The sequence below is a fragment of the Pygocentrus nattereri genome, chromosome 9 (assembly GCF_015220715.1).
Source record: "Pygocentrus nattereri isolate fPygNat1 chromosome 9, fPygNat1.pri, whole genome shotgun sequence".
NCBI lineage: Eukaryota > Metazoa > Chordata > Actinopteri > Characiformes > Serrasalmidae > Pygocentrus > Pygocentrus nattereri.
This window is the reverse complement of record NC_051219.1, coordinates 374,060-386,568: the sequence shown is the minus strand read 5'-3', so window position 1 is coordinate 386,568 and position 12,509 is coordinate 374,060. Positions and strand designations below refer to the sequence as shown.

The window sequence follows — 12,509 nt, the reverse complement described above, 5'->3', positions numbered from 1 at the left end:
CGGCCGGGGGAATCAAATCCAGTCCCTGCTTGCTGTGAGGCGCCAGCGCCACCCACCTCGCCACCGTGCCACCCGATACTAAAACCATCACATTTTAAAAAGGAATTGTAGATTTCTCAGTTTATTCATAATGACTACTAATGATTTCATTCCACTATGGGAAACTAGAAATGCTGGAAATGTCAAGGTTCTGTTAATTAAATAAGTATTTATTGTGATTATTGTATGTATTAATATTGCCTAAATGTATTATTATTATTTCCGCCCGAAGACTGCTGGGATAGGCTCCAGCTCCCCCCGCGACCCTGACGGAGAAGCGGCTTAGAAAATGGATGGGATGGATGGGTATTATTATTATTATTATTATTATTATTATTATTATTATTACAACAATATTAATAACTATTTATGTAAAGCAGTAGTGTTCAGAATTGAATCGCTCAATGTAAGGGATTATTAGACATAATAATCTGTCTCATATGCAAACAATAAGATATTAATCACTGTAGCTAGCATGTACTGCTAATGCCAACTATTCAGTGAAACTCCAGTGATCTTCACGTCTTCATGGTGAAAATCTGACTGGATGCATTTCTTGCTAAAGGGGGCTTTCGTCCCGTGTCTGGTGGGACTTCTTACCCCAAAGGTCAAATGTACAACCCTCTCCACATCCCCCCCCTAACAGCTTTGTGTAAAATGCAGGAATGAATATTTATGTGTGAAAAGTAGTTTGATTGGTCTAAAAAAGGTTAGAATGTCAGAAACATTCTGGGTCAATAAATCTCAGGAAAAGAGGTTTGGGCCCATCATTTCATCAAGAGAGAAAAGGAGGAGGGGGACATATTAATGTGAGGGGCTTCATCAAGTTTAAAAAAAAAAACTTTTTATTTGTTTTACCAAATAAGATGCAATGAAGCATGAACTGTGTTATGGTTGGTGTTGAACCGTGAGGCTGGATAGAAGCTGCTCTAGGTCAGCGGGGGTCTTGCAGGGCCTGCTGGGGTCCGCTCAGTCTGGGGTCACTATGCTGTTGGAACTTCACTTCATTGTTGAGAGACAGTAAATCTATTAATCCTGGAAACCAATTGGCAAATAAAGATCTGCAACTGCGAAAGGTTTTGTTGTTTATTCAGTAAGGCGCTCTTAATTCTCACATTCATGCAGACGTCCAGGTGGTTACAACAGATTCAGTATTCAAAAGACTCAAGGATTTAATAAAGACTCGCCCAGGTGGTGCTGTACTTTATCACAGTAGGCATTTTCTGTATGTCTGGATTTTGGAAACATGAATATGGACTGTGCAGACGCAGTCAGTCTGGGGTCAGTCTGAGGTCACAGTCTGGGTTATAACAGTAAGAGGTGGTACATAATTACTGACTATTAAAAAAAGGCTTTACTTGCTCACTTTGAAAGATATTATTATTAATTAGATAGTTGTGTAAATCCTAATGAAGTATAAAAGCAAAGATGTTAGACCTGCAAGTGCTGGAAATCACAATCACAACACACGTCATGTCCAGTCATGTCCAGTCATGTCCAGGTTCTGTTAGGTCACCGTTAAGATTCACTTAGATAAAGGTGCTTCAGGCTAGCAGGTCAGATCGGTGCATGCTGGTGGGTTAGATGGTGATGTTTCTGCAGGTTCAGTAACGTACACAGCGTAGCCTGCGGCAGTTCAGCACGTCACTTGGGTCAGGAGACACCAGGTCAATACGGAACCCTTCAGCCATCACCACCCTCAGCAGCTCAGCCATGAAGCTTGGAGTGTCAGAGATGGAGACACCACCGCTGCCGTAGGTTGAGGTGTTGCTGTTGCCCTGGGTGTAGATGCTGTTTTCAGACTGTTGAGTGGTGCTAAGCTCCCGGAAGCCGTGCCGGATGTGCTGCTCCGTCGGCAACTCTGGTGGACATGGAACCCACTCCAGCTGCAGGTCCATCCGGCCTGGCTCCGGTGCCATAGAAACAGCACCTGTGCGGTAGGAAAAGCTGGAGCTCAGCAGCTCAATGAGGGCGTGTGAGGTGCAGAAGACGTGGGCGGTGTGGACGCGGACGGTGCAGGAGCGCAGCTCGTAGTTTTCAGGTTTGCGCTTGTAGTTGAAGTGCAGGACTCGCTCCTGGCTGTCCACCTCTGCACTCAGCAGTGCCCCTCCTGAGCCACCCCCACCCCGAGGCTGCGCCTCCCTGCTCTCCAGCTCCTCCAGCAGCGGGCGGATCTGAAAGAAGTCGGCTTCGCGGCGCAGCAGGGCAAGCTCTGTGAAGTCCCCTGGCAGGTCCAGACTGTTGCAGCGCAGGAAATTGAGGATGTGTCGGAAGGGTTTCCCATCGCGGTCGATGAAGAAGTTCCCATTCCGGTCACGGAGCAGCGGAATCTGACCGGTGAACATGGCACCCAGCATGGAGTCCCGGCAACGCGTGAGCGTGTCCAGTGTGGTGGTGTAAAGCTCTCCACCCACGTTCACACAAATGGGGTCACACACTCCCTCACAGTCTAACATCTCCATACACTCCTAAACACACTCTGACTGCAAACCTGCGAGTCTCTTCACCCCAGACTGACCACTGAAAGCGCGCGGTCAGCTGACTGGAGCCGTATAACAGAGGTTTTGTTTCTCTTACAATCAGAGAGAGTGAACAGCATGTTAATGAGTGTGGAGCAGAGCTGAGAGAGCAGACCAGCAAAACACTGAGCTCCTCAGAAAAACACAAACGTTTCAAATCAACAACACGTCTTGATTTTTATTTAAAGATCAACAGACTACATTTTAGAATCTTAGACAAATTAGATACGTATTCAGACGTCTTACACAGGGCTGAAAATCATATCTTTCAAGTGAAATCATCTTTGATTTTGTCTAAATATCAGACCAATTTGCTTGATTTAAAAATATACTTGAAACCAGCAACATTATATACCAATATAGCAAAAAACATGTAGAAATAAGTTTCAAAATTGTATTATATTATATATAATAATATAGTAAATAATATTTCTACTACCATCTGAAATTGAGAAATACTTGTTATTTAGACGATAACACTTGCTAAGATTTTTTTTTCAGTGTTAAGGACCCACATATTACAAATATACTACTGTTTCATTTTCCTCTGAGCTCTGCTTACAACTGTTGTGTGGGTTCATGCATCAAAAACCTGCTGCATGCTGAATGGGTGGAGTTAACTGCTGTAGGCTGGATGGGTGGGGTTTCAGTGAACTGTGAAGTGAAACACCACATACACACTAGTGAACACACACACACTAGGGGGCAGTGAGCACACTTGCCCGGAGCGGTGGGCAGCCCTATCCACGGCGCCCGGGGAGCAGTTGGGGGTTAGATGTCTTGCTCAAGGACACCTCAGTCATGGACTGTCGGCTCTGGGGATCGAACTTCCAGTCACAGGGCTGGATCCCTAACCTCCAGCCCACGACTGCCCCCTGTGTTAGTGAACCATGAGTGTCTGTGTTAGTGAACGCTGAGTGTGTAAGTGTATGTGTTAGTGAGCCATGAGCATGTGTATTAGTGAACGGTGTGTGAGTGTGTGTGTGTTCGTGAACGGTGAACATGTATGTTAGTGAATGGTGTGTGTGTTAGTGAATGGTGCGTGTGTTAGTGTATGGTACGTGTGTAAGTGAATTGTGTGTGTGTTAGTGAATGGTGAGTGTGTTAGTGTATGGTGTGTGTGTTAGTGAATAGTGTGTGTGTTATTGAATGGTGTGTGTGTTAGTGAATAGTGTGTGTGTTATTGAATGTTGCGTGTGTTAGTGAATGGTGCGTGTGTTAGTGAATGGTGAGTGTGTTAGTGAATGGTGTGTGTGTTAGTGAGTAGTGTGTGTGTGTTAGTGAATGGTGAGTGTGTTAGTGAATGGTGTGTGTGTTAGTGAATGGTGTGTGTGTTAGTGAATGGTGCGTGTGTTAGTGAATGGTGAGTGTGTTAGTGAATGGTGTGTGTGTTAGTGAATAGTGTGTGTGTTATTGAATGGTGTGTGTGTTAGTGAATAGTGTGTGTGTTATTGAATGTTGCGTGTGTTAGTGAATGGTGCGTGTGTTAGTGAATGGTGCGTGTGTTAGTGAATGGTGTGTGTGTTAGTGAGTAGTGTGTGTGTGTTAGTGAATGGTGAGTGTGTTAGTGAATGGTGTGTGTGTTAGTGAATGGTGAGTGTGTTAGTGAATGGTGAGTGTGTTATTGAATAGTGTGTGTGTTAGTGAATGGTGTGTGTGTTAGTGAATGGTGCGTGTGTTAGTGTATGGTGCGTGTGTTAGTGAGTAGTGTGTGTGTGTTAGTGAATGGTGTGTGTGTTAGTGAATGGTGAGTGTGTTAGTGAATGGTGTGTGTGTTAGTGAATGGTGCGTGTGTTAGTGAATGGTGAGTGTGTTAGTGAATGGTGTGTGTGTTAGTGAATAGTGTGTGTGTTATTGAATGGTGTGTGTGTTAGTGAATAGTGTGTGTGTTATTGAATGTTGCGTGTGTTAGTGAATGGTGCGTGTGTTAGTGAATGGTGAGTGTGTTAGTGAATGGTGTGTGTGTTAGTGAGTAGTGTGTGTGTGTTAGTGAATGGTGAGTGTGTTAGTGAATGGTGTGTGTGTTAGTGAATGGTGAGTGTGTTATTGAATAGTGTGTGTGTTAGTGAATGGTGTGTGTGTGTTAGTGAATGGTGCGTGTGTTAGTGTATGGTACGTGTGTTAGTGAATTGTGTGTGTGTTAGTGAATGGTGAGTGTGTTAGTGAGTAGTGTGTGTGTGTTAGTGAATGGTGTGTGTGTTAGTGAATGGTGTGTGTGTTAGTGAATGGTGAGTGTGTTAGTGAATGGTGTGTGTGTGTTATTGAATGGTGTGTGTGTTAGTGAATGGTGTGTGTGTTAGTGAATGGTGTGTGTGTTAGTGAATGGTGTGTGTGTTAGTGAATGGTGAGTGTGTTATTGAATAGTGTGTGTGTTAGTGAATGGTGTGTGTGTTAGTGAATGGTGCGTGTGTTAGTGTATGGTACGTGTGTTAGTGAATTGTGTGTGTGTTAGTGAATGGTGAGTGTGTTAGTGTATGGTACGTGTGTTAGTGAATTGTGTGTGTGTTAGTGAATGGTGAGTGTGTTAGTGTATGGTGTGTGTGTTAGTGAATGGTGTGTGTGTGTTATTGAATGGTGTGTGTGTTAGTGAATAGTGTGTGTGTTAGTGAATGGTGAGTGTGTTAGTGAATGGTGTGTGTGTTAGTGAATGGTGTGTGTGTTAGTGAATAGTGTGTGTGTTATTGAATGTTGCGTGTGTTAGTGAATGGTGCGTGTGTTAGTGAATGGTGAGTGTGTTAGTGAATGGTGTGTGTGTTAGTGAGTAGTGTGTGTGTGTTAGTGAATGGTGAGTGTGTTAGTGAATGGTGTGTGTGTTAGTGAATGGTGTGTGTGTTAGTGAATGGTGAGTGTGTTATTGAATGGTGTGTGTGTTAGTGAATAGTGTGTGTGTTATTGAATGGTGCGTGTGTTAGTGAATGGTGCGTGTGTTAGTGAGTAGTGTGTGTGTGTTAGTGAATGGTGAGTGTGTTAGTAAATGGTGTGTGTGTTAGTGAATGGTGTGTGTGTTAGTGAATGGTGAGTGTGTTAGTGAATGGTGTGTGTGTTAGTGAATAATGTGTGTGTTATTGAATGGTGAGTGTGTTAGTGAATGGTGTGTGTGTTAGTGAATGGTGTGTGTGTGTTAGTGAATAGTGTGTGTGTTATTGAATGGTGAGTGTGTTAGTGAATGGTGTGTGTGTTAGTGAATGGTGTGTGTGTGTTAGTGAATAGTGTGTGTGTTAGTGAATGGTGTGTGTGTTAGTGAATGGTGTGTGTGTTATTGAATGGTGTGTGTGTTAGTGAATGGTGCGTGTGTTAGTGAGTAGTGTGTGTGTGTTAGTGAATGGTGAGTGTGTTAGTAAATGGTGTGTGTGTTAGTGAATGGTGTGTGTGTTAGTGAATGGTGAGTGTGTTAGTGAATGGTGTGTGTGTTAGTGAATAATGTGTGTGTTATTGAATGGTGAGTGTGTTAGTGAATGGTGTGTGTGTTAGTGAATAATGTGTGTGTTATTGAATGGTGAGTGTGTTAGTGAATGGTGTGTGTGTTAGTGAATGGTGTGTGTGTGTTAGTGAATAGTGTGTGTGTTATTGAATGGTGAGTGTGTTAGTGAATGGTGTGTGTGTTAGTGAATGGTGTGTGTGTGTTAGTGAATAGTGTGTGTGTTAGTGAATGGTGTGTGTGTTAGTGAATGGTGTGTGTGTTATTGAATGGTGTGTGTGTTAGTGAATGGTGTGTGTGTTAGTGAATGGTGAGTGTGTTATTGAATAGTGTGTGTGTTAGTGAATGGTGTGTGTGTTAGTGAATGGTGCGTGTGTTAGTGTATGGTACGTGTGTTAGTGAATTGTGTGTGTGTTAGTGAATGGTGAGTGTGTTAGTGTATGGTGAGTGTGTTAGTGTATGGTGTGTGTGTTAGTGAATGGTGTGTGTGTGTTATTGAATGGTGTGTGTGTTAGTGAATAGTGTGTGTGTTAGTGAATGGTGAGTGTGTTAGTGAATGGTGTGTGTGTTAGTGAATGGTGTGTGTGTTAGTGAATAGTGTGTGTGTTATTGAATGTTGCGTGTGTTAGTGAATGGTGCGTGTGTTAGTGAATGGTGAGTGTGTTAGTGAATGGTGTGTGTGTTAGTGAGTAGTGTGTGTGTGTTAGTGAATGGTGAGTGTGTTAGTGAATGGTGTGTGTGTTAGTGAATGGTGTGTGTGTTAGTGAATGGTGAGTGTGTTAGTGAATGGTGTGTGTGTTAGTGAATAGTGTGTGTGTTATTGAATGGTGCGTGTGTTAGTGAATGGTGCGTGTGTTAGTGAGTAGTGTGTGTGTGTTAGTGAATGGTGAGTGTGTTAGTGAATGGTGTGTGTGTTAGTGAATGGTGTGTGTGTTAGTGAATGGTGAGTGTGTTAGTGAATGGTGTGTGTGTTAGTGAATAGTGTGTGTGTTATTGAATGGTGAGTGTGTTAGTGAATGGTGTGTGTGTTAGTGAATGGTGTGTGTGTGTTAGTGAATAGTGTGTGTGTTATTGAATGGTGAGTGTGTTAGTGAATGGTGTGTGTGTTAGTGAATGGTGTGTGTGTGTTAGTGAATAGTGTGTGTGTTAGTGAATGGTGTGTGTGTTAGTGAATGGTGAGTGTGTTAGTGAATGGTGTGTGTGTTAGTGAATGGTGCGTGTGTTAGTGAATGGTGAGTGTGTTAGTGAATAGTGTGTGTGTTATTGAATGGTGCGTGTTTTAGTGAATGGTGAGTGTGTTAGTGAATGGTGCGTGTGTTAGTGAATGGTGAGTGTGTTAGTGAATGGTGTGTGTGTTAGTGAATAGTGTGTGTGTTATTGAATGGTGTGTGTGTTAGTGAATAGTGTGTGTGTTATTGAATGGTGCGTGTGTTAGTGAATGGTGAGTGTGTTAGTGAATGGTGTGTGTGTTAGTGAGTAGTGTGTGTGTGTTAGTGAATGGTGTGTGTGTTAGTGAATGGTGAGTGTGTTATTGAATAGTGTGTGTGTTAGTGAATGGTGTGTGTGTTAGTGAATGGTGTGTGTGTTAGTGAATGGTGAATGTGTTATTGAATAGTGTGTGTGTTAGTGAATTGTGTGTGTGTTAGTGAATGGTGAGTGTGTTAGTGAATGGTGTGTGTGTTAGTGAATGGTGAGTGTGTTATTGAATAGTGTGTGTGTTAGTGAATGGTGTGTGTGTTAGTGAATGGTGTGTGTGTTAGTGAATGGTGAATGTGTTATTGAATAGTGTGTGTGTTAGTGAATTGTGTGTGTGTTAGTGAATGGTGAGTGTGTTAGTGAATGGTGTGTGTGTTAGTGAATGGTGAGTGTGTTATTGAATAGTGTGTGTGTTAGTGAATAGTGTGTGTGTTATTGAATGGTGAGTGAGTGCGCTTTACAGACGAATCTGTAATCTCGAGAGCAGTGATCATCATTATATCGTCCATCTCTGTGGAAATGAGCACAGTCTTCTCCTCCTCCCAGACCATGAGCCGTCCAATCATCAGGCTGACCGGGCATCCACTCACTGCGCACACACACACAGATCAGGAGAGTATAACATTAAACACACACACACACACACACACACACACACACCCACACACACACACACACACACACAGATCAGGAGGGTACAACATTAAACACACACACACACACACACACACACACACACACACACACAGACCAGGAGGGTAACAACATAAAACATTCAAAATTAAAAATTCTATTTAATCCGATCAAAACCCACAATCCACAACCTTTAACTGGTGCGCTATCCTGGCCATCTGCATGACAGAGGCAGTGGCTATGGCTGACAGGATGTGGCGTACAGAGTGGTGAAGACGGCTCAGCGCATCACTGGACCAGAGTGACCACCACCACCAGGGACCCCTTTCACCCCAGCCACCCACCGCATAGCCTCCTGCTATTTAACCATTTGGTTCAGGTCCAGCTTCCCCCCAGCAAGCGTCACACTGCTGAACTCTGCACTTCAACAGTGGATACGCGCCTGTATGTAGAGCGCACATTATAAATAACCTGCACTAGTTTATTTAACTGATTATATTCTGCTCTGGACGTATTACACTCTTTATCCTCATCACCGTGTATACTGTTCCCATTACACTCCTCTGCTGTACACCCCTTTGCATCTTTATTGTCATATACAGTTCTATATATTTATATCTATATATCTATATGAGCAACACAACTACAGCAAATCTAGAATCCACACTGTTCTTCAACTAGCTCACATATATATATATATATATACACACAATATTACACTGCACTTTGTTTCAATTTGCTCAGTTCTACTAACTGCATCTATCTATCTATCTATCTATCTATCTATCTATCTATCTATCTATCTATCTATCTATCTAGTGATCTTAGGCTTGTGTGCAGCTGTTTGGCCATTTCGTCGGTTCCACTCTGAACCTGAGTTTAGATGGACTATAGCTTCATGGCTGGTCTGTTATTGCTCCTAAATGCTCCACAATATCAGCACTTACAGTTGACTGGGGCAGAACTAGCAGGACAGAAATGTATCCTATGACTGTTTAAAGTCCCCGAGCTCTTCAGTGCAACCCATTCTACTGTCAGTGGAGACGGCATGGCTGTGTGCTCGGTTTGATACGGGTGTTGGGGTGAAACACCTGAACTCAGTAATTAGGAGGGCTGTTGAATAGTTTAGTGAAAGTCACTGGTATCACCAGGCTGAGTGGTGGAGATGGGGGGGGGGGGTTCATCAGTAACTGTCATAGCTTCAAACATCATTCCATCTGTATATACATACACAGATGTTTATAAACAGTAAAGTGTTACCACATTAACAGGATTGAACATCTGCCCTGGCAGGTACTTCAATAGATCAGTGCGCTTGCTCTATAAGCCCGTGCACCGTGCGTGGAACAGTGTCCACATATTTTCAGGCTCATTGATTTTGATATTTGATCTTTGGTCATTTCAGTATGACTGTGCCCACAGCATAAGCCCTGCCCCTTCCTGCCCAGCTTTATATTTACATTTCAAGTCCTTATTAAATACTGTATTAAAGTCATTACATTAAATGAAATCTTTCTCTAATGGGAAATTAATGAGAGAACAGCTTCAGTAACTTCTCACCTCCTGACTATCGCAAAGGGTGTTCCGTCCAGCCACTCCCACTGCCCGGTTCTCTCATCACTCAGACCCAGCCAATAATAATGGGGCTTTGTTCGCTGGACCACAAACTCCTACACACACACACACACACACACACACACACATTTCCAACTGAAACCTCAGCCGCATGATCATCAATCAGCAACAATACATTGAAAATCACAGTCACTGCTGCACCACCACATTTCTCTACTTAACATCTCAAAGTTATTTCTGACCACAGCTGAATTAAAGAGCACATCTTTGGACTGATGGACTGATGGACTGTGTCCATCCATCCAGGAAGATTCCAGGATACTGGGGGGTTTTCGTGACGAGTGCTGACCTTTTCCTCTTTGCTCTTCAGGATCAGAAGTTCTGCTTTCATGCTCTCACACTTGTCCTGAGCTTGGTGCCACGACATCCCATAATCGGAAAAATAATAGCAGTGGGAAGAGAAAGGAGTCCAGTCCAGTGGGCAGCAATGATCCTGCGTGTCTACACACATGCAGACAAATCAAGTGCAGCTCAATAATAGTTAGTACATGGTTATTAACAAGGTTATTAACATGGTTATTAACATGGTTATGAGCTGAGTGAAGATGAGAGGTTGGGCAGTGATCACTGACCCTACTGACCCTATTGTTGACCCCCCTTAACACTGACGCTTCTGATCCAACAGAACAGGTGTGACAGATTGTGATTGGAACTTGACTCCACAGGAAGGTGGATCTCCAGGACCAGGACTGGTCAGCTCTGGTGTACACTGACATGTTTAAGTCTCAATCAAGGGTGGAGTTCAGTGGAGTGAATGAACTGAGCTCCACCCTTTAGCTCGCTCTTTGGTTGGAGGACTCAGAGACACTGAATGGAGGACCACTGGACTCTTTTTAATGTGATTATCTGGATATTTAATGCGAAGTAGCCTTAAAGGTTCGACTGGATGCTGAATTGACTGGCAGCTGGGGAAGATGTGCTAAACCTGGAATAATGTGATCATTCCCTTTTTTTTGCATCAGTATGTAATCAAGGTGTAGCTGTCCCACCAAGGAGCAACTGAAGCCAAGAAATGACTGATTTGTCTGAACACAATGACACACAATCAATCCATTCTTTATAAAAAAGTTGTGACTGCGCAAAATGTAAACAAAATGAATGCAGTGATCAAATCATTTCAAGCCATTATTTAACTAGTGAGGGACGAGGCTGAACACCAGTATCTGCTGGCCGTGATCTTTGGGCCCTCAGGCAGCACTGCATTAAAAACAGACATGATTCTGTAGTGGAAATCACTGCATGGGCTCAGAAACACTTCTGAAAACCACTGTCTGTGAACACAGTTCATCACTGCATCCACAAACGCTGTTAAACTCTAAAACACAAAGAAGAACCCAAATTGTCAGATGTGATACCTGTCCTCACCACCAGAGGTCAGCCTCACCCGAATATTCTCCCTCATTGCACCCTGACCCCTCACCTGCAACTCATTTCACGCGCCTATTTAAGGACCTCCAGTACACTGACTCAGTGTGAAGTGGTGCCACTTTCCCCTGCATACCAGGCCTTGTTACCTCACTGTTGATGGTTCTGGATTACTCTTGGTTCTGGACCCTGTTTCTGTGCTCGTTGACTGCTTCTGGATCTCCCTTTGATGCTTTTGCTGATTTTGGACCTTTGGACTGTTTTTTGACTCTGATTCTGTTCTTTTTGTGTTTTGGATTAAATGGGATTATGGATTCTACTATAATGGACCATCTGGCTTCTTATCAGTGCACAGTGCAAGAGCCAACATCCGTGTGGGGGGCATTAGTGCACATGGCGTGGGTGACGTGCTCATCTGTGAAGGCACCATGAAAGCTGAATGATATGAACATGTTTTAGCAACATCTGCTGCCGTCCAGATGAAGGGAAGGCCTTGATTATTTCAGCAAGACATACAGCAGCTCATTACAGCAGCTTGGCTCTGTAGTAGAAGAGTTCAGGCACACTATGAAACCAAACATATGACAAAGGAGAAGAACGGGAAATATTTTACATTAAAACTACAGCAGTGTCTCCTCAGGTCCAAAGGCTTACAGAAGTGGTGAAAAGCAGCGGTAAACAGGCCCCTCCCAACTTTTGGAACGTGTTGATGGCATCAAGTTAAAAATGGACAAATATTTTAAAAACACAATAAAATGATTGTGTTTCACCAACAGTAGTGAAGTTGTTTTCGTACTATTTTAAATGAAATGTAGGGTCTAAATGATTCGCGCATCATTGCGTTCTGCATTTAGTTACATTTTGCACCGCGTCCCAACTTTTATGGAAACAGGGTTGTAACAAAAAACAGACAATAATCCCTTTAAAGCAGAAAGTGATCCAGTTGAAGTGGAAGATCCAGTTCCTTCGTCTTAATGATGAAAAATATGGTTAAGAGGCAACAGCTGTTCAGCAAGTGTCACATTACATATAATAAAATCTAAAATAAAGGCCTTCGTTTCTGAGCTAAATTGGGATTCAGGATGGTTATGGGGGAGGGTGCCGGGACGTGGACATGGCTCGGGATGTAGAGTCTGGCATCTGTAGTAAGGTTTAGGTGTCAAGAGTGGAATTGGACGTTTTCACTCACCGTTGTTCTTGAATTTGTTGAAAACACACTTCAATTGAGATGCAAACTCTCGATTGCTTTGCACATCAGCAGACACTAACACACACACACAAATATCAAGTAAATTACATATAACTAAGAGATAGAATATACATTAATGTGTTGGACTTAAATACTAATAAATCAATAACAAAGTCATTAATGAGGAGTGTTACATGGTCAGTGAAGGTACTTACTGTCCTGAGCCTGGACCTGC

At 43.0% G+C, this 12,509-nt stretch overlaps 2 protein-coding genes across 2 annotated transcripts in view; both read right to left on the bottom strand.

Annotated features, from left to right (window-relative positions):
• Positions 1 to 1,111: 1,111 nt before the first annotated feature.
• On the bottom strand, positions 1,112 to 3,261 carry LOC108414506 (BTB/POZ domain-containing protein KCTD11-like). Its single transcript, XM_017687370.2, has one exon. The coding sequence runs from the start codon at positions 2,499 to 2,501 to the stop codon at positions 1,644 to 1,646; it is 858 nt and encodes a 285-aa protein (XP_017542859.1). The 5' UTR covers positions 2,502 to 3,261; the 3' UTR covers positions 1,112 to 1,643.
• Positions 3,262 to 7,802: 4,541 nt separating this feature from the next.
• asgrl2 (asialoglycoprotein receptor-like 2) overlaps positions 7,803 to 12,509 on the bottom strand; it is a 6,463-nt gene continuing 1,756 nt past the window's right edge. The window contains exons 5-9 of the mRNA XM_017687371.2: positions 12,490 to 12,509; positions 12,275 to 12,349; positions 10,010 to 10,161; positions 9,646 to 9,755; positions 7,803 to 8,041 (exon numbers count right to left, since the gene is read on the bottom strand). The exon at positions 12,490 to 12,509 is cut by the window's right edge and continues 52 nt beyond it. Coding sequence (XP_017542860.1) covers positions 7,885 to 8,041; positions 9,646 to 9,755; positions 10,010 to 10,161; positions 12,275 to 12,349; positions 12,490 to 12,509 — 514 coding nt within the window. The 3' untranslated portion in view covers positions 7,803 to 7,884. The remainder of the gene's footprint in view (positions 8,042 to 9,645; positions 9,756 to 10,009; positions 10,162 to 12,274; positions 12,350 to 12,489) is intronic.

Excerpts from the sequence above, each read along its gene's own strand:
- LOC108414506 (XM_017687370.2), bottom strand. The coding sequence starts at position 2,501 with ATGGAGATGTTAGACTGTGAGGGAGTGTGTGACCCCATTTGTGTGAAC.